Genomic DNA, 23,303 nt, shown 5'->3' on the forward strand with positions numbered 1-23,303 from the left:
CAGAAAACCTGAAATACTGCCCCCTTCCCACACACAAAGTTCCATCTATCAGACGGTGGGTGTGGTGAGGAAAATTCTAATTTTACCATCTGTTTATTAGATGAAATTGGGCAGAGTAGTGATAGGTGGCTTGCCAGAGGTTAAAGGTTAAAAGGATAGAAAGAAGCTCCATATCTTCCTGTTTCTAAGTCCAATACTTTGCCAACTAGCCCGCAGAGATAGTATTCCTGTAGACAACAGTTTAAATTACACACATTTACCCTAACATCTAGGGCAATCGTGGTTCAGTGACACAGATAAGTTTTTGTTAATTCAGAAAATGTGAATTTTGCTAGGTCAAAATCAATTTTCCTTACTTATTCCACAAAATTGTCACCAAAGTGCTACAAAGAGTAGATAAAATATGCAAAAATTGGTCATCATCGTCATTGATATTAGCTTATTATAATAAAACCCGTATGTGTTAAGCTAGCATTCAAAATGTATATCCGGCCGGGCACAGTGGCTCACGCCTGTAATCCCAGCACTTAATCTCAGCACTTTGGGAGGCGGAGGTGGGAGGATCACCTCAGGTCAGGAGTTCGAGACCAGCCTGACAAACATGGCAAAACTCCGTCTCTACTAAAAATACAAAAATTAGCTGGGCATGGTGGCGGGCGCCTGTAATATCAGCTACTTGGGAGGCTGAGACAGGAGAGTTGCTTGAACCTGGGAGGAGAAGGTTGCAGTGAGCCAAGATCACGCCACTGCACTCCAGCCTGGGTGACAAGAGTGAAACTCCCTCTCAAAAAAGGAAAAAAAAGACAAAATGTATTTCCAAAACCTGTTCCTTCAAACCCATATATAGTGTCAGCAAGACATGGTAGACTTGGAAATCTTGAATTGGCTAATTATTGCAGCTAAGAAGGACTCTTCATTTCACCTACATTACCTCACTTATAATAGCATCTCATACATTAATGACTTTGTGCTAACTGCATAGTTTAACTTCTATTTGATGGTATCATAGCAATTTAGAGCTTTTGTCAAAGTAGTATTGGAGTCTGGGGGGTGGTTATTCTATTTTACATAAAATGAGAATGTACTATGCTTCCAGTTAATTGCAGTGACACTATATTACTGAAATAGAATTCATAGGAAAGACACTGGTTCTAACACTCCTAATGAGATGCATACATGGCTTAATACAGACGTCATAGTATTGGAGGCCACTGAAATACACACAGCATTCTGTAGTTAATGCTAGTGACACATACAAGTGCTCAAGAAAAAACTTCACTTGACAAATGCTTTATGCACTTGCCATTTGGGAAATACTGAAATAAATGTTTTGAAAAAATGTAAAATCAAACATAGCTATATGTAGCAAAATGACTATCATATAAGGTATAACATATGTGAATGACTATAACACACAAAAGACAGGTTCAAGATAGAAGTTCAGTAGAACTCCGTCTGAGGATATTAGCAGACTTTAGAGAAGAGATGATAGAAGATAGAAGGCAGAATGAACAACCTTACCAGCAATGTAGTAGAGTAGGTTAAAAAAAGTACATGTATTTCATGAGGCTCAAGAAAAAGATGCACAAAAATGCCAAGAAAGACAACAGGAAAGCAGGTTATGGCCACCTTACAAGGGGCCTTCAGTTTTTTAAGCAAATGTTTGAAACTAGATGGCATCTCAAGCTAATTAGTCCCCATGAAACCAGAAGATAACTTCAATTTTTTTTTTTTAGAGAAAACGCATCTTAAAGTATATAAAATACAGTAAAATCATGTATATCACAAAAAATGTTGTGGGCTGTAGATATTATGTCTGAAGTAGCAAACTGTAAACATTTTAAATTTTTTCCTTATTTGAGGTCATTTTTTCTAATCTTGCAAACTCTCAACATAAAATTTAGTGCTAGGTAGCCCCTGAATGATGTAAAGCTTAAGATGTCCAGAAATTTTTTTTCAACTTAAGCAACAGACTAGATTAAAATAATTCATTCAGAAAATTGAATACATACTGAAGCTCTAAATGGATGTTGAGTGAGAGAATCAAGTGAAAAAAAGCCATTGTTAGGTATCCAGGACCACAGAATCTTCTCAGCAGTCTCATGAGCAAGAAGAGTAGTACAAGTATGAACATCATCCAAGTTAGGGCACCCCAAATTATCGAAGTTTTAAGACAGTATCAACTTACTATGAAGTCCTCTTTCTCAAAAGAATTCAGGTATTCAAAATCATATTTCTGGTTAGGTAAAAGTTAACACATAGCACTGGTATTTTTAATTTATAAAAATGTTAAGTAATTTGTCTTCAGCTGATTAGTTCTGCTGGTAAATACATTGTTCCAAAGAACTTAACAAGTAGTCAATCAGAAATACACCTTTGTGCGGGGCATGGCGGCCCACGTCTGTAATTCCAGCACTTCGGGAGGCCGAGGCAGGCAGATCACCTAAGGTCGGGAGTTCGAGATCAGCCTGACCAACATGGAGAAACCCCATCTCTACTAAAAATACAAAATTAGCCGGACATGATGGTGCATGCCTGTAATCCCAGCTACTCGGGAGGCTAAGGCAGGAGAATCGCTTGAACCCAGGAGGCAGAGGTTGTGGTGAGCCGAGATCACGCCATTGCATTCCAACCTGGGCAATAAGAGCGAAACTCCATCTCAAAAAAATAAAAAAAGAAAAGCAAAAGAAAGAAATACACCTTTGGCAGTTTTATTTTTGTGAAATAATACTAATGTTAGTATTATAATTACTGTCTCCAAGTGATAAAGATGTACTACTATTTTAATAAAAGAATGTAAATTTAGTGTCCTTTAGACACAGAATAACTGATTGTTTTTACTCCAAAGAACTTTCTCAGTTTTGAGAGTATACAAAACCTGGATAAAATTGAAGTTTTAAGATACTTTGATAATATACTTTTTCTCAAAGCATTATAGTTACGTTGGCATTTTTAATTAACCAGAATATTTCCTATTTTCACAGGTTATCTCAAAGTTAAAGACAGAACTCTCAAGCATCATTAGGATTCCTCACGACTGCTAAGAAACTCCCTTGGAGAAATAGCCAATGTTAATGTGTACTGCTAACTGAACGATGAGTATCTAACTAGTCTCAAATGACTCATAATGAGGCACTATAGATTTGCTTTAAAAATTATGCATAGAATGGTTTGATGCAGATAACTTAAGCTTTTTCAGCTGGGAATTTCAGAAGATGGGGGAGAACTTCTACAAGGGAGGGCAGGTACCTGTACGTTGAAGGAGCTGAGATGTCTAAAGTCACCCAAATTTGTCATTTAAAAAAGTATATATAAATAAAAGATACTATTTTGAAGAAGTATAAAAGTTGGAAACAATTGTTTCTTGGTTTGTAAGCTAAGCATAAGGTTTTCCCACCTTCTGACATTCAAAGTCATTATACTTTCAACTGGTCTGCTTTTTGGTCCACCTGGTGGGTGGAAAATCTTATCGTTTTTCCCAGAAATAGTTGCCAATTTAGCCATATAAGGGTCAGCAGAATGTGATGGGTAAGGATCAAATGTTCCTGCCTTCATTCCACCAGGCTGCAAAGAAAAATGAGACAACTTAATGTGATTTTGTAAAATGCCTCTACAAAATTAGCTTGTGAAGAAGTTCATACATATTTTTGTAGTCTGCAGAGTTGGTTTTAAAGAAGATGATACTGTTTAATTCAAACACCACCAAAAGGTCTCCCTACCACCAACTTTATAGGGTCAAAACACCATAATCCAAAAGCTCTCAATAAAAATGACAATATTTATAGTAAGGTAACAGTCTAAACTATTGCCAAGCATTAATATTTTAGAGTTTATCAGGCCAGGCTATCACTTAGTTAGAAAGTGAGTCTATTAGTAAGGGAAATCCTAGGTCAGATGTATTTTGATAGAGAATGGGGAACAAGGAATGTGGCACAACATGAGTTTACTCAATGCCAGTCAATGATGGAGAAGATACTTTAAAAAAAAGTAATAAGCGGCTGGGCGCGGTGGCTCAAGCCTGTAATCCCAGCACTTTGGGAGGCCGAAGACGGCTGGATCATGAGGTCAGGAGATCGAGACCATCCTGGCTAACACAATGCAACCTGGTCTCTACTAAAAATACAAAAAATTAGCCAGGCGTGGTGGCAGGCGCCTGTAGTCCCAGCTACTCGGGAGGCTGAGGCAGGAGAATGGTGTGAACCCGGGAGGCGGAGCTTGCAGTGAGCTGAGATCCGGCCACTCCAGCCTGGGCGACAGAGCGAGACTCCGTCACAAAAAAAAAAAAAAAAAAAAAAAAAAGTAATAAGCAATAGCACAAAGAAATAGAAAGCAACAGGAAAATGTAATCTACTTTACTTTTCTTGTAGTCTATTAAGAGAAGTCAATCAAAATATTTTTCAACCTGTACACAACACAGAAATATTTGCTTTGACTTCTTAAACTGATTTGACAGAATTTTAAACTTTATATTCTATATAATCACAGGAAAATTCTATAGAATCATAATAACTCATTTAATTAGGCACTCCTGTAGTATCTATGCCAAATATACATGAAGATTTAATTCATTTGAAAGATACCATTGTAAGTTTTCAAGTTTTCCAGATTGAAGACACATGGATTATTTTAAACATCACAATAACAAGAAAACTTAAGAAAGTTTAAATACATTAATTTAAAAGTATAAAAGCAAAATGAATTAAAAATAGAAAAACATAAATAAGCCCAAGTGATGCTTTAAAAAGTAAATTAATAGCTATATCTGTAATAGAATTAAGAATGAAAAAGAAGTGAGGAAAGTCTATACCTATATTAAATATCAAAAATATAAAATAGGCCAGGCGCAGTGGCTCACGCCTGTAATCCTAGCACTTTGGGAGGCTGAGGCAGATGGATCACCTGAGGTCAGGAGTTCGAGATCAACCTGGCCAATATGGCGAAACCCTGTCTCTACTAAAAATACAAAAATTAGCCGGGCATGGTGGTACACGCCTATAATCCCAGCTCTTAGGGAGGCTGAGGCAGGAGAATCACTTGAATTGAACCTGGGAGGCAGAGGTTGCAGTCAGCCAAGATCGTGCCACTGCACTCCAGCCTGGGCAACAGAGCAAGACTCCGTCTCAAAAAAAAAAAAATATATATATATATATATATATAATATTTCTGCAAACCCCAAAAACCTGAATGAAATGACTGATTTTCTAAGAAAATATAAATAATCAACATTGACCAAAAAGAGAGAAAACCTACACAAAACAGATGGAGAAAGACATGTAAGAATTGAGAAAATCGGCCGGGCGCGGTGGCTCAAGCCTGTAATCCCAGCACTTTGGGAGGCAGAGGCAGGCGGATCACGAGGTCAGGAGATCCAGACCATCCTGGCTAACACGGTGAAACCCCGTCTCTACTAAAAATACAAAAAAACTAGCCAGGCGTGGTGGCGGCACCTGTAGTCCCAGCTACTCGGGAGGCTGAGGCAGGAGAATGGCGGGAACCCGGGAGGCGGAGCTTCCTGTGAGCCTAGATCTGGCCACTGCACTCCAGCCTGGGCGACAGAGCGAGACTCCTTCTCAAAAAAAAAAAAAAAGAAAAAGAAAAAAAAAAAAGAAAAATCGGCAGAACCTGTAATATGGCTAAGCTCAGAATGCTTCGCTGTGTGAATTCTTTCAAGTCTTCAAACAGCTGACATTTCTAGTGCTATCAAACTGCTATAGAACATAGAAAAACAAAGAAATTACCCCCATTGCTTTAAGATGCCTGCATCCACTTGTACCAAAATAGAACAAGGCATATACATAGTCTTGAAAATACAGACCAATCACACTTCAAATTATTCATGCAAAAATACTTAATAAAATATTAGCAAATAAAACACAGTATTATATTTTAAGATTAATACAACACAGCCAAGTGAGATTCATTTCAGGAAATATTGTTATTCAGCTTATGACAAGTAAAAAGTGGGGAGTGAAGGGATAGTCTAAACAGATTACACCATTTGATAAAATTCAACATATATTCAATAAAATTCAGCATATGTTCCTGATTTATTCCTATTTTTGGCATCTATAAAAATGAAAAACTAAAGGTATCCCTATTAAAGTCAAGATTAAGGCAAGGATGGCCACTACTGCTGGCTTAAGGAATTGGGCATGAGCGTGACATAAAAAATACAAATATATGAGAAAGGTGGGGAGCAAAATTATTTGCAGATAATATAGAGCAGTAAAGCAAAAGAGAATCAAGAAAATAACCATCAGAACACAAAGTTTAATGACGTGGCCAGTTATTTTTCAAAAATCAAATGTTTTTTATAATGACAAATAATATGAAGGAAAATATGATGGGGGAAAAAAACCTTATTGACCAGAACCTTAAAATAACGAAGAATAAATATAAGATATAATATAAGCTATGCGATGTAAAATACAAAACTCTACAAGCGAGATACAAGGTTAAGTGGCTTACTCCTGGATCTGAAGATTCAAATTATAAATATGTTAATATATCCAAAAATACAAAGAGTAAATTTTATCACAAAATATCAAAGTTCTTTCTCTTTTGGGAACTTTAGAAAATAATTCTGAAGTTCTGGAGAATATGACAGAATAACCAGCACAACTTTTTTAAAGAGTAAGAAGAGACTAGACCACTCACTATTAAATATAATAGAACTTAAAAGGATTTTTTTGGCCAGAAATAGACAAATAGATTAGTCAAATGGAATGAAAACTCAGAAACATACCTTCAAAAATAAGAATTTTGGTTTAATAAAAATGGCATTTCAAAGTAATGGTGTTAAAAATGAATTATTCCATCAGTCATATCGGGAACAACTTGATTTTTTTAAAAATCATTCTATTAAAGTCTAATTCACCTGCAATAAACTATATCCATTTAAAGTGAACAATGCTATGAGTTTTGACAGATGTCTACACTCTTGAAATGACCACCACGATTAAGATACAGAACATTTCACCCCCTTCCCAAACTTTCCTCGTGCCCCCAAACTAAACAAGAGCTGGATTCTTACCTTACTCTTTACATCAAAATGCATTTTAGATAAATATTTAAATGCAAAAGGATATGACTAATAGAAGAAATTAAGAAGCCACATTATTCTAATATTGGTGGTAAAGACAGTCACTCTGAAAATGACAAATGAAAATGATAAATCTGACTACATCAAATCATGAAATTCCTGAACAGAACAAAACATCATAACGAAAGATCCAACAGATTAAAAAAATTATTTCCAACACAAATAACAAAACGAGAGTAGTACCCTTCATATATGAGATCTTACAAGAGATCTCACAATATTGATCTCACAATATTAAAACATAAACTTTGAAATACAAAGTCTGCAAGAAAAACAGGCAATTTACAGAAAAAAAAGCATTGACTAAGGTTTATACACTGCTGGAGCATTTTAATTTTTATTCTCACTTGTTAACTTCTGCAGCAGGAAGATAGTTAATTTTAATTGCCATTTCAAAAACTAAAAGATGGTTTGGCTTTTTATGATTTTAAGAAAAACTAGACCTACGGTCTAGAGAAGCACTTCAAAAATTCATTGTGAATTCACCAGGTGTGGTCGCATACTCCCGTAATCTCAGCTATTCTGGAGGCTGACGCAGGAGAATCGTTTGAACTCGAGAGGTGGAGGTTGCAGTGAGCCTAGATCATGCCACTGCACTCCAGGCTGGGCAACAGAGCGAGACGCTGTCTCAAAAAAAAAAAATTATAAATTCAAATACATTTGAAGAGACTAATAATTACTTCATGACAAGAGCTTCATTATCCCCTACACTATTCATACTTGGTGATTTCATGTAATTTTGTAAAAACGGGTCCCATGATTCTTGGTATCAGTACGAACAAAAGTTTATTATTTATATGGGGAAAAAATCATTTGACAGCAAGAGACAGTATTTCTTTATAATGCTTAATTTTTTTCATCCTAAAATTGTAAACTTGCCTTTTTACCAGGAGAAGAAGGTTTAAAAGTGTTTGAAATTGATTCTTTCTTCTCTTCTTTTTTAATTGGTGGTAAAGGTTCCTCAGAAAAATAAGGATTAGCATCAAAATAGTCCCTTGGGTGAAGATTTAACTTAAACGGTGCTCCTTTAAGTAAACGATGGTGTTCTTCATTCGCTTTCTGTAAATTAAAGAGTTTGAAATTCCACAGCATAAATTTCACAAATTGAAAATAACCCAGAGTAAAATCTTTTACACTGTAATATAAACATGATTCTTAAGTCCAGCCTGCTCCATGTACTTTTTTAAAACATTAATTTGCTACGTTCTATTTTTATGCTACGAAAGATATGCCTACTTGCAAACATAACTACGCTTATTCATTTTGGATACAAATTTATTTGCGGTACTGAGACCTTATCACCTGAACGAATCTATATTAACTATGTGGGCAGCATGATGCAGAATAACAAGAGTTGTCTCTAGTTCATGCCCTTCCTGCTTTGTAGCATTTCTCAGAGATTCTGGGAAAGTTATGTTTTAGTGTCACATCTTCTTCAACTGTGAATGCAGACATTATCATTCCCCCTATAATGCTGTTGTAAAGATCACATGAGACTATGTAGAGATATGATTTTATATGTGTATATATGAGATATGTATATATAACATTTTTATAATTTTTAAAAATATATGTATATATGAGATTACGTATATATCTCATATATGTATATTTGAGATATATACATATATGTATATATAACATTTTTACAATTTTAAAAAATATTTCATATGTATACATGAGATTATGTATATCTCATATATCTGTATATATGAGATGTAGATATATATGAGATATGTATATATGTATATATTACATTTCTATAATATTTATTGCTATCTAGTATTCAAAGCAAAACAGCAGTCATGTTTTCCTCTTATGTTATAATCTTTTCTATCAGACAATATTAAGTATAAAAATCACTGGCTATTAATAAAGTAGCAAAAATCAAATTATGAAATATAGATTCAAAAAAACAACTACACAGTGAATATTGATACTTTTTTTCACTTTTGCAAATATAAAATCTGGTATTTCATCATTCAACAAACTGAACTGAAAACACTTGATAAATGAAATCTAAAATAGATAGTTACTTGAGAGAAGACTAACTTTCACTACTAGGAACCCACTGTAGCACTTTCAGAATCCTTTCCTCTTTTGGGATTTTTATCTCGCCCTTGCTTGTCCTCTTCCTTTCTCCCGCTTGCAGGACATTCATTCATTCTTGGTGATCTGCTCTCCACTCTTCCATATCACAACGATGGTACTGAAAATTTATTCTATTGATCTTTTTGGGCAGTGTTCCGCAAAATTTAGTTGTCATGGGAATCACTTGATAATTTATTTAAATTACAAATCACCAAGCCCTTCCCTCAAAGATTTCTGATTGCATTGGTCTGCTGTATCTGTGGTTTTAACAGTCACCCTCAGTGATTCTCATGTGTGATTATAATGTCATCTTTTAGGATCACTTTTTGCTAGAGCATGGTCACCTTTTACCAGAAAAATACTGTATTTGTCTTACCAACCCCTGCCCTAGAATGTTCAGTTGAGTACTGGTCAGCAGATGTATGAGAAAACTATTCAAAGCCCAGAGAAGAACCACCTGAAAGACTGTGAGGTGACGGTGTCTGGCTCTCACACAGAACTGGGAATGGTGCTGGTTGCCATCAGCTGTGCAAGAAAATGTCATAATTCACAGGGCATCCGACGGAGCACCTAGAAAGGTCTTGCCTCAGTAGTGGGGAATAACTAGCCCTAGATTGAGCATAGCTCCTATCACACCTAACAAATCTTAAATGCAAGACCTGAAAAGATAAAAACCATTTCTAAGTAATGTGACAGCATTCCAGAACAAAGCCCAAGAACATTTATAAGAATACAAAAATATATAGCACTCAACAAAGTAAAATCCTCAGTATTTGACATCCAGTGAAAAAAAACTGCCAGTAATTCAAAGTAGCAGAATATGACCCCCATACTGAGAAAACAATTATTTAAAATTAACCAAGAACTAATATAGATGTTAGCATTAACAGAAAAGGGCATGAAGACAGTAAGTATATTCTGTATGCTCAAAAAATTAAGTGGAGACATGTAAGACATTAAAAATACTCAGACTTCTAGAGAACAAAACCACAATGTATGAGATTAAAAATACACTGGTTGACATTAACAGCAGATTGGACATTACAGAAAAATAGATTAGTGAGTTTGAAGATGCAGCAATAAAAACTAACCAAAATGAAATACATAGAAGGAAAAAAGGACATTTTTTAAAAGTTAATAGGGCGTTGGTAAATTGTGGGACAATTTCAAGAAGCCTAATACACATGTAACTGGAATTTCTGAGGGGGAAGAGAAAGACAGATAAAAATATCTGAAGAAATAATAACTGGAAATAGTATAAATTTGATTTGAAAAACTATAAACCCATAGATCCAAGAAGCTCAATAAACCTCAAGCACAAGAAGGATGAAAGAAAACAACACAAAGTCACATCATAATCAAACTGCTTAAATGAGTCATAAAAAGAAAAAAAAAGTAGCCAGAGAAAAGGACACATTGCACACAGAAGAATAATGAGCATGACAACAGGTTTCTCATCAGAAACAATTCAAGCAGGAAGACAGTGGAGTAACCTTTTTTTAATACTGAAAGAAAAAGCAAGATACTTTTTCAAAATTAGTTTTAGGATATTAGTAAATCTAGGAATATAAAATTTCTGCTTTATGTATAAGTTCTAAAAATGAGGATAAAAGAGCTTTTTCTGTTAAGAAAGTATCTTATGCCCAATAAGTATAGGGTAAAAGATTAATTACTGAGCCACTATAAAATTCCACTGTATGTAGTTGTGTAGTATGTACGCATTATTATTCCTACAGATGAAAATTAGTTTATATACAATTTTATAAGAACCAAGGTTTCTGCCCAATTTAATGGAAAACTGTTCCTGGGTTTGGACATGCCCGTCAGCAAAATGGTCATTATTCTCTCACATTCTACTGGTATTTAAAATTACCATAGCAAAACTGTTACAGCCTGCGTGCCTATAAAAACAAAAACAAAAAGCTATAAAGTGATTGCCATTTAATGCTTAATGTCCAAATTAACTTGACTTTTCATTACTACCAGCTTTCTTTATGTTATGGTGATATTGTGAAATTCTGTTCGTATGGTTCTAAAGTTTATAAGGGTTCCTTTATTTATTTACAAATAGACATTCCCCATAGAAAGGAACAGGTCTCATTATAAGTCAAATATGGTACACAGTGACTGTAAGAGGCATATGCTAGTAAATTTCAGTGTTTATCTCTGCCATTTAATAAAGTGAGCAGTTTTCTCCTATCCTTTTCTCTGTCTCCTCATAGGATTCATCCATTCTCTAACCTCCACTTTTTCCCATCACCCCTCCACTCCTCCATCCCATTCGCTCATCGTAATGGCTTCTTGATCAGCCCTAAAGTATTACCACTATTTTTGCAGGCACAGATAGTAGGGTGTGTTGGGAATATGGCTAAGGGTCAGGATATAACTCTTTATTTAAAATAGAACATAGTTGATCAGGCCAGGCTAATAGAAGTTTCGCAGCTAGTTTAGAGAGATATAAAATAGATGTGGTAAACCATAGCAAGAGATAAAAATTCATCCTGGAAGGAGCTGAGAGAATATACAGCAAGATATGAAAATCTAATAGAACAGTAAAATTATCACAATTCATAAACATGAGTTTGCCACTGCCCCAGTGATACAAATAGATAGAACAAAACAAAATTAGATCTCAAGTGAATTATTATTATTATTATTATTATTACTGAAACAGAGTCTCACTCTGTCACCCAGGCTGGAGTGCAGTGGCGCGATCTTGGCTCACTGCAACCTCTGCAACCTGGATTCAAGCGTTCTCCTGCCTCAGCCTCCTGAGTAGCTGGGATTACAGGCGGGTACCACCATGCCCAGCTAATTTTTGTAAGATTAGTACAGATGGGGTTTCACTATGTTGGTCAGGCTGGTCTCCAACTCCTGACCTTGGGATCTGCCTATCTTGGCCTCCCAAAGCGCTGGGATTACAGGCATGAGCCACCGCACCTAGCCTCAAGTGAATTATTAATATTGAGTTAACTAAATAAAAGAAAGGTTGAAACATTCAAAACAGATTTTTTACCTTATAATTTAGTTTTGCTGCATCATAGAAGTCGGCAGAGTGTGAAAACTGTTTACCTATGGTAATATTTGCATAGCTAAGGAAGCAAAGTAAGTAACGGTGACTTCAGAGTTCAGAAATTTAATTTTTTAAAATTTCAAAACAAAACGATATGACAAAGTATTAAAAATATCTTACCCATATCCAGTTCCTTTCTTTCCCGGGTTTGTGTATAAATTCTTTCCAGGTGCCTTATATTTTTCTCGAGGTTTTGACTGTGCGCTGAAAAATGGGACTGGACCACCTATTGTTCCATAGTAGCTTCCTAAGCCACATCTTAAATACAATTTTTTGGTGTTTTAAAAGGAAGAGGTTAAAATGGCAAATTTTAAGTCTATTTTACCATAATTTTTTAAAAGATTGGAAAAAAGAGAAAAAATGATAGTTTTAATCTAATTTCATTTTCCTCATTCTTCAGTCACAGATTTTGATGTGAGATATGTTTTTAATATTTGTATTATTTTAAAAATTCTATAAAAGTAAAACTGCATAATCCTTAGGAAGTTAGAATCATTCCCATTAATTCAGTTAACTGTAACAATAAACAGAGTCTTTTGTGTTTTTAGATTAATTTACGGGCACTTTATGGCAAGTTAGCTAATAAATGGCTAATTACTTCTCACTATCCATCCACAAGAAACTGCGCTTCCAAAACAAATATTTAAGACTGCTGTTTCCACTACTGATGGAAAGTGACTCAGGGAATTTGGGTGCTAATTTTCTTCTGTTTGGTTTATATCTCATAACTTTACTGCAGAAAAAATTAACCAAATATTTTCTTTTTTTCCATTTTAATGTTAAATTTTCTGGGCACACAGTATCTATGCAAAATCATTAAAGTGTTTACTGTCCAGCACTTTCACAGATTTTTTGTTAAAACTTCCACAATAAGAATAACTATTGTTAGCGACAGTCATAGTCTCTAATTCTTAAGTTACCATTGAAGCAAACAAATTTTAATAATCAGAAAAAGGTCTACAAGACAAATGAAACCTTATTACTATCAAAACTTGACACTGTTCATACATCTGAGTTAAAAATTTCAAAAACTTGAAAGACATCAACATTGATTGCTTATTATCAATACCTTCAGTCTACAAATGGTAGGAAAGCATATTTTAATTAATCCTTCTTTATGAACCTATAGAATGAAATTCTAAAATACAACGAGGAAATAGAGCAGGGATAATGCAGAGAAAGGAGAACTATTCACAGACAGGCATAATTTACCCAGAGCATGATTTAACACAAGCATTAAAAGTCATTCTATTTAGAATTTATTAAATGCCTGCGGTTCTGGAGGTGGGCGTGGTGGCTCACGCCTGTATTCCCAGCACTTTGGGAGGCTGAGGTGGGTGGATCACCTGAGGTCAGGAGTTTGAGACCAGATTGGTCAACATGGCGAAACCCCATCTCTACTAAAAATACAAAAAACTAGCTGGGCGTGGTGGCCTGTGCCTGTCATCCCAGCTACTTGGGAGGCTGGGGCAGGAGAATCTCCCTTGAACCTGGGAGGTTGAGATCGCAGTAAGCCGAGATAGCGCCACTGCACTCCAGCTTGGATGACAGAGCCAGACTCCATCTCACATACATACATACATACATACATACATACATACATACATAATAAATGACTATGGTTCCATAATTTGGTGTTGAATAAATTTCTGTATAAGGGCTTCTTATTTATAACACCAGTCTCCCTTTTTGGAAACACTTTCTGTATCTACTAAATTATAGATGTTTTTCACACATCTGTGAATTTTTTTTAAAAAGGAAACCTAGTCTAACTATAAAACTGTTATTATTTCTTGGCTGACAGATGAATATAAGCATATTATAAACTAATGTATCAAGGTAGCAATTCCCAATTATTACCACATGAGTCAAAGTTTATTACAGGCAGGAGAAAAGACTGAAAAATAGGAAAAAGTTATTTCACATATTACATGAAAAAGAAAGTAGTGACAAAAGGAAAAAAATCACATTTCTAAATTTATATCTAAGAAAATGAAAAAGTTCAAGAAACAGTAATAATAATAATAAATAATTCAAATCTATCCAAAGTGTCAAAAGGTAGAAAAAGATGAAATTAAAGAAAAAAAGAAAATCCTTACTCTATTTTTTTTCAGACAGGGTCTCACTCTGTTGCCCAGGCTGCAGTGCAGTGGTGCAATCTCAGCTCACTGCAGCCTCAAACTCCCGGCTCAAGCATTCCCCGCAACCTCAGCCTCCCGAGTAGCTGGGACTACAGGCATGCATCACCACGCTGGCTTAATTTTTGTGTATTTTGTAGAGATGGGTTTTTGTCATATTGCCCAGACTGGTCTCAAATTCCTAGACTCAAGCAATCCATCCACCGCAGCCTCCCAAGGTGCTGGGATTACAGGCATGAGCCACCGCACCCACCGAAAATCCTGACTCTTTTTTGTTTTGTTGTTTTGTTTTTGAGACGGAGTCTCTGTCGCCCAGGCTGGAGGCACAATCTTGGCTCACTGCAGCCTCCACCTTTTGGGTTCAAGTGATTCTCCTGCCTCAGTCTCCCGAGTAGCTGGGATTACAGGCGCCTGCCACGATGGCAGGCTAATTTTTATATTTTTAGTAGAGATGGGGTTTCACCATGTTGGCCAGGTTGGTCTCAAACTCCTGACCTCAGGTGATCTGCCCATCTCAGCCTCCCAAAGTGCAGGGATTACAGGTGTGAGCCACCGTGCCCAGCCAAAAATCCTCACTCTTAATAGAGACAATAATTTTGGCTGACGTTGCCTACTAGAATTAGAAGGAAGTATAAGTTATACAAAGTAGTTTTACTAGTCTCAAAAAATACAGTAAATATACACAAAATTAGACTTCAGTTATCATCTATCAAATTAATAAATTGAGAGAGTCAAAGCTATTGAGTGTGAATGAATAATACCTTTTTTTTTTTTTTTTGAGATGGTGTCTCACTCTGTCACCCAGGCTGGAGTGCAGTGGTGCGATCTCGGCTCACTGCAACCTCAGCCTCCGGGGTTAAAGCGAGATTCTCCTGCCTCAGCCTCCCGAGTAGCTGGGACTACAGGTGCGTGCCACCATGCCCAGCTAATTTTTTGTATTTTTAGTAGGGACAGGGTTTCACTGAACATTACGTTTTAAGTCTCAGTTATATAACATTACATTGACTTCATGGTCTAATGTTAAACTAATTTAAAGGGAACATTGATAGTTGTCATAACTAAGATACTGTTAAACCTCATAAGTATATCTTCACAATAATTTAAAAATAATGTATTTTTGATCAATTATTTTCTTCATTAAAAAAGAATTTCTGGCCAGGTGTGGCCCAGAACCCTCCTCCACTTGAACCCAGGAGGCAGAGGTTGCAGTGAGCCAAGATCATGCCACTGCACTCCAGCCTGGGCAACAGAGCAAGACTCCAACTGAAAAAAAAAAAATTATCCTAATTCCACCTTTTTTTTTTTTTTTTTTTTTTTTTTTTTTTTTTTTTAGACAAGGTCTTGCTGTGACATCCAGGCTGGAGTGCAGTGGCTCAATCATAGCTCACTGTAACCTCCAACTCCAGGGCTCAAGGGATCCTCTCACCTCAGCCTCCTGAGTAGCTGGAACTAGAGGCACATGCTACCACACCCAGCTAATTTTTTAACTTTTGTAGAGATGAGGTCTCACTATATTGCCCAGGCTGGTCTCAAACTCAAGCATTCCTCCTAGCTTGGCCTCGAAAAGTGCTGGGATTATAGGCATGAGCCACTGCACCCAGCCTTACACTTTTATTTATACTTCGTTAACAGCAGAAAAAATAGTCAGGGGCATAGACATGATAATTAAAGGCAATTTTTTCCCCAATCTGACTTTGCAAGGTTTTCAAACAAATTTTATTATTTAAGTTGTTTTTATTATATCAACAAATAGAACACAGTGATATAGATAATCTAAAATTTAATATAATGAGAATATATTTAATCAAGATTACTTGTCAATCTAAATCATCCAATACAACTATCTCCACCTGAGACAAACTAAGAATAACACTTAAAAATTCATCTTACATAAGTAAGTCCCACAGAAAAACAAACATTTAATTTAGGGATAAAGGTGCAGGAAATCTATTTAAGACTTTTCCCCAAAAAACACTTACGGCTTTTTCTCTCCACTACTAGGGAAGAAGGCTTTGCCTAGATTTTTTCTGGCTGCTTCCATCATATCCCGTCTCCTCACTTGATTCAGATTCACGTAGCCTTCTCCTTCAAAAATCCTTACAAAACGGGGATCGAAATAACCTGCCTGAAGGTCTGACATTGCTTTGGATCCCCCAGGTAGCATCTGTTTACTTTTGCTTGCAGCCTCATTAAATGGTCCTTTAAAAATAAATTAGGCAGATGATAATTTTGAGCTTACTAGCAACTAAAGGACATGAAAAAGAAGAGAACAGTTTCCAAATACCATTTGGGCCAATGATGAATTTTGAGCTCTAGAGCACTGTTTCGAAATATTCCCTGAGAGTTCTGTGTGAAGGGCTATCTTGACAATAAGACCTAAGTGGTTTTCACCAAAACATTGTAATAGTTAAGGCCTTGGTGATACACTCTGAGTTTTAGAGCTGGTAGAGACCTTAAAGTGATCTAATTCAATGTTTCTCCAACTACAGACTAGGAAGCGCTGTGTGAGATGGCAGTCAGTGTGTGTCCGTAGCTCTAAGAGACGGGTGTTTCATACTCAAATTGAAGCAATTCCTCTCCGGGGCATATACTCAAGACACATGAGTGTCCATGGCCACTAACAGACATTAACAAGAATGTTCATAGCAGTTTTATTCATAATAATCAAAAACATAAAACAGCCCAAATGTCCATCAACAGGAGAACAGATTTTTAAACTGTGGAATTTATACAGTGAAATACTAGTAGCCCAGTAATTTTTTAAAGGCTGTTTTGATAAGTATTTAAAACATCTCTCGTAATTTAGATCTAGGAGAGCTCTATTTGAGGAGAACTTTGGTATCATGGAGAATTTTTTGAAGTGCATACAATCCCTAATTCAACTGGCTATTAAAACATGAATCTGTATCCCTGACTTTTTTTTTTTTTTCTTTTTTGAGACGGAGTCTCACTCTGTTCCCTAGGCTGGAGTGCAGTGGTGTGATCTCAGCTCACTGCAACCTCCGCCTCCCAGGTTCCAGTGATTCTCCTGCCTCAGTCCCAAGTAGCTGGGACTACAGGTGTGCACCACCACACCTGGCTAATTTTTGTATTTTTAGTTGAGACGGGGTTTCACCATACTGGTCAGGCTGGTCTTGAACTCCTAACCTCGTGATCCACCTGCCTCAGCCTCCCAAGGTGCTGGGATTATAGGCAAGAGCCACCACGCCCAGCCTGTATCACTGAGGTTTTTAAACTTTTTTTTTTTTTTTTGACAAGGTCTTCTGTCACCCAGACTAGAATGCAGTGGTGTGACCATGGCTCACTGCAGCCTCAATCTCCTGGGCTTAACTTCCTGCCTCAGCCTCCAAGGTAGCTGAGACTATAGGCGCAGGACACCATGTCCAGCTAATTTTTATATTTTTTGTAGAGACAGGGTCTCACTATGTTGTCCAGGCTTGTCTTGAACTCCTGGCCTCAAGCAATCCTCCCACCACCACCTCCCAAAGTGCTGGGATTACAGCTGTGAGCCACCACACTTGGTCAACTTAAATTTTTGAAAAGGTAATACATTCAAATAGTTCCAAATTCAAAAGTATAAACATTTTCACAACAAGTCTTTCTCCCGTACTTGGCCACCCAATTCTTCTTCCACAGGCAAAGAGATAATCATTTTGTTTCCCAAAGCATGTTCAGGTATGTTCAAGTGAATGTTTTCATATATATCCCTTTTCATTGTTTTAAATGCTGTCTCAGAAGAATCACATGTTAATGCTTAGCACACTATACAGACTATTCTCCACCTTGCTTTTTTATTTGACAGTGTTATCTTGGAGATGTCTCCAAATCAGTGTTTCATTTTGTATTATTATATAGAAGTAATCGGATATCCAAAAATTGAACGGAAACATTTAAATATTTATGTATATTAGCTCTTTTTATTATTTACGACTTTTGTAAAAATCCCTCAGCCATTCACTTAGCATTTCATTTCTTAGGAAGGTAACAACGGATGGCCTTCTCGGACGCAAATGTAAATGCTGTTTGCATAGGGGAGTGTCCCATCTAACCAAAATATTCTGGGAGAAAACTGCCAGGCACCTTTGAAAAGAAATAAAATTACCTCTGAGGACAATAAATGAGGATAGAGTACCCTCATAAAACGAGATTCCTATTCTCATAAAATAAAGTTCTTGCTGGGTGCAGTGGCTCATGCCTCTTAACCCCAGCACTATGGGAGGCTGAGGAGGAGGGATCTCTTGAGGTCAAGGGTTCAAGACCAGCCTGGGCAACATAGTGAGAGTCCCCACCTCCACAAAGTATTTAAAAATTAGCTGGGCATGGTAGTGTATGCCTGTAGTCCCAGCGACTCAGGAGGCTGAGATGGCAGGATCCCTTGAGCCCAGGAGTTTGAGGATGCAGTGAGCTATAATCAGGCCACTGCACTCCAGCCTGGGGAGCAGATATCCCGTTTCTAAATAAATAAATAAATGAAATCGCTTAACTCCATTGAAACTGTACAAGTTAACAAACTTTAGAAACGAAATGCTTTAAAATATAAACCACTAAAAAATCATTCAATGTAAATATTAAATTCTAAATTTTATCTAGAAAATACCCACTATTCACCCATAGAAGAAAGCAAATATACTTACGATTAAACTGTGACACATATTTATCACCCACAGTAATATACTCCATCTCACTAAAGAGGCCAATCCTTTCCATGTCCGTTTTCCCTCCTTCCGCAGGCATGGTAGGCATGGTGGTGCTTTCTATACTGCTAACTTCAAAATTTCCCTAGGGTCACTTCTTTTATTGAAAAATCCTACTTTACATTGGAAATAAAAATAAAAGGGAAATGTTTAGAAAACAGTGGTTACTAATCTCCAGTTCTAATTACTTTCAGTCTGAGAGTTTTAAGGTTTACTATGAAACAAGAGCCTCATACTCTACGGGGAAAGAACCACTATGAAACAAGAGCCCTCCCCCTTGACTCTACCTAAGGGATTACAAAGGAATGTGTAAGATATCAATTGGGCCGGGCCGGTGGTCAAGTGGCACTTTGGGGGGGAGATCACAGGAGTGGGACTCTGGCTAACCCATTACCCGTCTCTACTAAAAAATACAAAAAATAGCCCTCCCCCTTGACTCTCCATGTGAAGGCGGTGCTTGCCATGATTGGACAAAAGCGGAATGTCTCAAAAAAAAAAAAAGATATCATCTATTACACTGCCATTTATCTGTTGGAAATGATAAAATTATTACTGTATGGTGTATTATAAACAAATCCTCCTGAGAAGTTCAGGGTAGATTTAAAAATCCTAATTACAGAAGGCAGACATTTTTACAGTTCACATATAATGATTTCAGCATCCTGCACTGTCCCTTATATTGAAAATATAACAGCTTTTCAGAGTGCACGACACATCTAGGTATTACCCTACAATTCTTGAGGATTTTTTTCAAGTTTAAATAAACATAATAAATGTGCCACTGGCAAAATTATCAAGGGAATGGGGAAGAGAACAATTATTTAGGCGAGATAAAGACAAGAACAAAAACAAAAATTCCACAATGAATTCTGAGTATTTGTTAACGGGCGTACTTCAACTCTGAGCTTTCTTTGGAAATGACCACTTCAAACAAAGGTGAAATATTAAACATGCAACTCTTTATTTAGAAACTAATTTTTTAAAGACAGAGTCTCTCTCTTTTTTTTAAGACTGTCCCAGGCTGGAGTGCAGTGGCATGTTCTTGGCTCACTACAAACTCTGCCTCCCGGGTTCAAGTGATTCTCCTGCCTCAGCCTCCTGAGTAGCTGGATTACAGACACGCGCCACCATGCCCGGCTAAGTTTTTGTATTTTTAGTAGAGACAAGGTTTTACTATGTTGTCCAGGCTGGTCTCGAACTCCTGACCTCAAGTGATCCACCTACCTCGGCCTCCCAAAGCGCTGGGATTACAGGCATGAACCACTGCGCCTGGCCAGAAATTAATTTTTTTTATTTTTATTTTTTATTATACTTTAAGTTCTAGGGTACCTGTGCACAATGTGCAGGTTTGTTACATATGGATACATGTGCCATGTTGGTGTGCTGCACCCATTAACTCATCATTTACATTAGGTAAGAAATTAATTTTTAATAGTAGACATGTTCTAAAAAAAAAAAAAAAAGAGGAGGCCCAAAGAGCTAGGAATACTTACATCCATCCCGTCCTAAAGTTTTTAAAGCACCAGCTATGAGCCAAGCACTGGGCATACACAGTGAAGAAAACAAACATTGGTTTAGTCTTCCCAGTTTGTGATCCAGGTAAGAATTTTTTTTTTTTTTTTTTTTTTTTTTGAGACAGAGTTTCACTCTTGTAGCCCAGGCTGGAGTACAGTAGTAGCGCGCTCTCGGCTCACTGCAACCTCCGCTTCCCAGGTTCAAGCGATTCTTCTGCCTCAGCCTCTCGAGTAGCTAGGATTACAGGCGCCCGCCACCACGCCCAGCTAACTTTTGCATTTTTTTAGTAGAGACGGGGTTTCACCATGTTGGCCAGGCTGGTCTCGAACTCCTGACCTCAGGTGATCCACCTGCCTCGGCTTCCCAAAGTGCTGGGATTACAGGCGTGGGCCACCGCGCCCAGCTGGTAAGAACCTTTTACCTTAAATGTATTTATTTATTTACTTATTAAGATGGAGTCTTGCTCTGTCGCCCAGGCTGGAGTGCAGTGGCGCTATCTCAGCTCACTGCAACCTCCGCCTCCTGAGTTCAAGCAGTTCTCCTGCCACAGCCTCCCAAGTAGCTGGGACTACAGGCACCTGCCATCACGCCCAGCTGATTTTTGTATTTTTAGTAGAAACGAGGTTTCACCATGTTGGCCAGGCTGGTCTCAAACTCCTGACCTCAAGTGATTCACGCGCCTCGGGCTCCCAAAGTGCTGGGATTACAGGCATGAGCCACCGCGCGGGGCCTTTTACCTTAAATTCAGAGCAAGCTGTTTCAGTCCCTCTCTGCAAGCCAGCCTGAAACAATGGCTCACCTGAGCATGAATCATTGCTAATAGGTAACACCAAAGGGGCAAATGAAGATTCATTTTAAACTAAAACATAAGCAAACACAACGCCCTTCCCCACATCCTACCTCTTCCATTAATCAGGGATGCTTTAAAACCAAACTTCAGTCAAGATGTAGTACTTTCATTTACCTTATATTTCAAAGCTCCTCTCCCCTGCCCAACCACAAAGGATTCCAGTGCTGCTACTGGGGCCTAAATGTCTCAGGCCCTGTATCAGCCAGCCTCATCTGTCACCATGGAAACCCCTTCCGTGGCCCCTTGGCTGCAACTGTTCTCTTTCCGTCCTTAGGCTGGGCTCTCTCCAGCCACAGGACCATTGTCCATGCCCTTTCTCTTTAGCAACCTACTTCAGCGTGCCGACCCTTTCTCTCCCCAGCCCATCCCTCGCCATGAACACTGATTCTTCCGACTGCTCAGTTTCTTAATCCCTTCTTTAACTCCATCACAGCGGCATGCACTTCTTCCAAGCCCTCATCGTGGTTGTCTGCTAGGTCACCATCTTACTTTTGTCATGAGGGATCCTTTCACGAACAGTTGTTTGCCCCAGGAAACTTGGCTCCACAAGGGCAGGAGCTGCTGCGAGACTGAGGTTCCCCCCTCTCACGGTATCCCCGCGTGTGAGCAGCTCCTGGCACACAAGCCAGCCAGGGAGGAGGGAAGGAAGAAATTCTTGCCTAGAACTTCCCCACTACTTAACTTTTTTCTTTAATGTAAATGACGAGTTAATGGGTGCAGCACACCACATGGCACATGTATACATACATATGTAACAAACCTGCACGTTGTGCACATGTACCCTAGAACACAAAGTATAATTTAAAAAAAATTTTTTTAACTTTTTTCTTCTTTTTTTTTGAGGCGGAGTCTCGCTCTGTCGCCCAGGTTAGGAGTGCAGTGGCGCTATCTTGGCTCACTGCAGCCTCTGTCTCCCGGGTTCAAGCCATTCTCCTGTCTCAGCCTCCCGAGTAGCTGGGACTACAGGCACTCGCCACCACTCCCGGCTATTTTTTTTTTTTTTTTTGTATTTTTAGTAGAGACAGGGGTTTCACCATTTTGCCCAGGCTGGTTTCGAACTCCCAAGCTTAGGTGATGCGCCTGCCTCGGCCTCCCAAAGTGCTCGGATTACAGGCGTGAGCTACCGCGCCCGGCCCCGCCACTACTTAACTCTTCTTGAGCAACATTTACAAAATTATTCATTCATTTATTTAACAGATATTCTGCAAACCCCTTCGGGTCAAGCTTGCTGGCAGAAACTAGAAACACAGACTTAAGAAGGCGTAGACGCTGCCCGCAGGACCTTACAATCTATTAGACAAGAAAATAGAGCATAGCCGAATGATGGCACGTTCCCTAGGAAAGGTACGGATAGTGTCGTGAGAGGTGCAGAAGGGGCAGAAACTGGAGGAGGTGATGACGATCTATTTTCCAGGAAGGAAACGGAGGTGGCAGGTATCTAAGGGACAACACCTGGCGTCCGCGAGGACCAAGTCACCTCTCCTGAGGACACCCACTCCAACAGCCGAGATCAGGTTGTCCCAGCTAGTCCAGGTTAACTGCGCGGCGGGAACGGCGAGGGTTCCCGGGCGCCCGCGACACGCGTGGGCTGCGAAGCACCGCTGCACGTTCCACAACAGCTGGCGTTTATTGTGTGATGTGTTGCCCCGGGTACGGGAGAATCCATTCCAAGCACGCTGAGGGGGAATACGAGGAGATTCGAATCCGCATCGAAGAACACACAGAAGGACGTGTGAGTGTTCGCAGGACAGAAAAGACTTAGCTAAGAGAATTCATCAAACATAAGTCTTCGGCTACCCGCCCCGCCCCGCCTCGCCGTTGGCGAGGGACTGTAGTGTGG

The 23,303-nt window shown here is 38.2% G+C and overlaps 2 protein-coding genes across 3 annotated transcripts in view; one reads left to right on the forward strand and one right to left on the reverse strand.

The window, feature by feature from the left end:
• The window catches only part of CCDC110 (coiled-coil domain containing 110), a 26,750-nt gene extending 23,404 nt beyond the window's left edge, over nucleotides 1-3,346 (forward strand). The window contains exon 7 of the mRNA XM_050792589.1: nucleotides 2,985-3,346. Within this exon, the coding sequence (XP_050648546.1) occupies nucleotides 2,985-3,025 (41 nt within the window). The 3' untranslated portion in view covers nucleotides 3,026-3,346. The remainder of the gene's footprint in view (nucleotides 1-2,984) is intronic.
• C5H4orf47 (chromosome 5 C4orf47 homolog) overlaps nucleotides 1-23,292 on the reverse strand; it is a 24,291-nt gene extending 999 nt beyond the window's left edge. Inside the window, exons 1-7 of one of the 2 annotated variants that reach the window (XM_050792604.1) lie at nucleotides 22,916-23,292; nucleotides 19,039-19,211; nucleotides 16,384-16,603; nucleotides 12,387-12,524; nucleotides 12,210-12,285; nucleotides 7,982-8,161; nucleotides 3,398-3,564 (exon numbers count right to left, since the gene is read on the reverse strand). In XM_050792604.1, the coding sequence (XP_050648561.1) occupies nucleotides 3,398-3,564; nucleotides 7,982-8,161; nucleotides 12,210-12,285; nucleotides 12,387-12,524; nucleotides 16,384-16,603; nucleotides 19,039-19,147 (890 nt within the window). In that variant the 5' untranslated portion in view covers nucleotides 19,148-19,211; nucleotides 22,916-23,292. Of the gene's footprint in view, nucleotides 1-3,397; nucleotides 3,565-7,981; nucleotides 8,162-12,209; nucleotides 12,286-12,386; nucleotides 12,525-16,383; nucleotides 16,604-19,038; nucleotides 19,215-22,915 lie in introns of both variants that reach the window. The other variant, XM_050792605.1, reaches the window with a different exon arrangement.
• Nucleotides 23,293-23,303: the final 11 nt, after the last annotated feature.

The sequence above is a fragment of the Macaca thibetana genome, chromosome 5 (genome assembly GCF_024542745.1).
Source record: "Macaca thibetana thibetana isolate TM-01 chromosome 5, ASM2454274v1, whole genome shotgun sequence".
NCBI lineage: Eukaryota > Metazoa > Chordata > Mammalia > Primates > Cercopithecidae > Macaca > Macaca thibetana.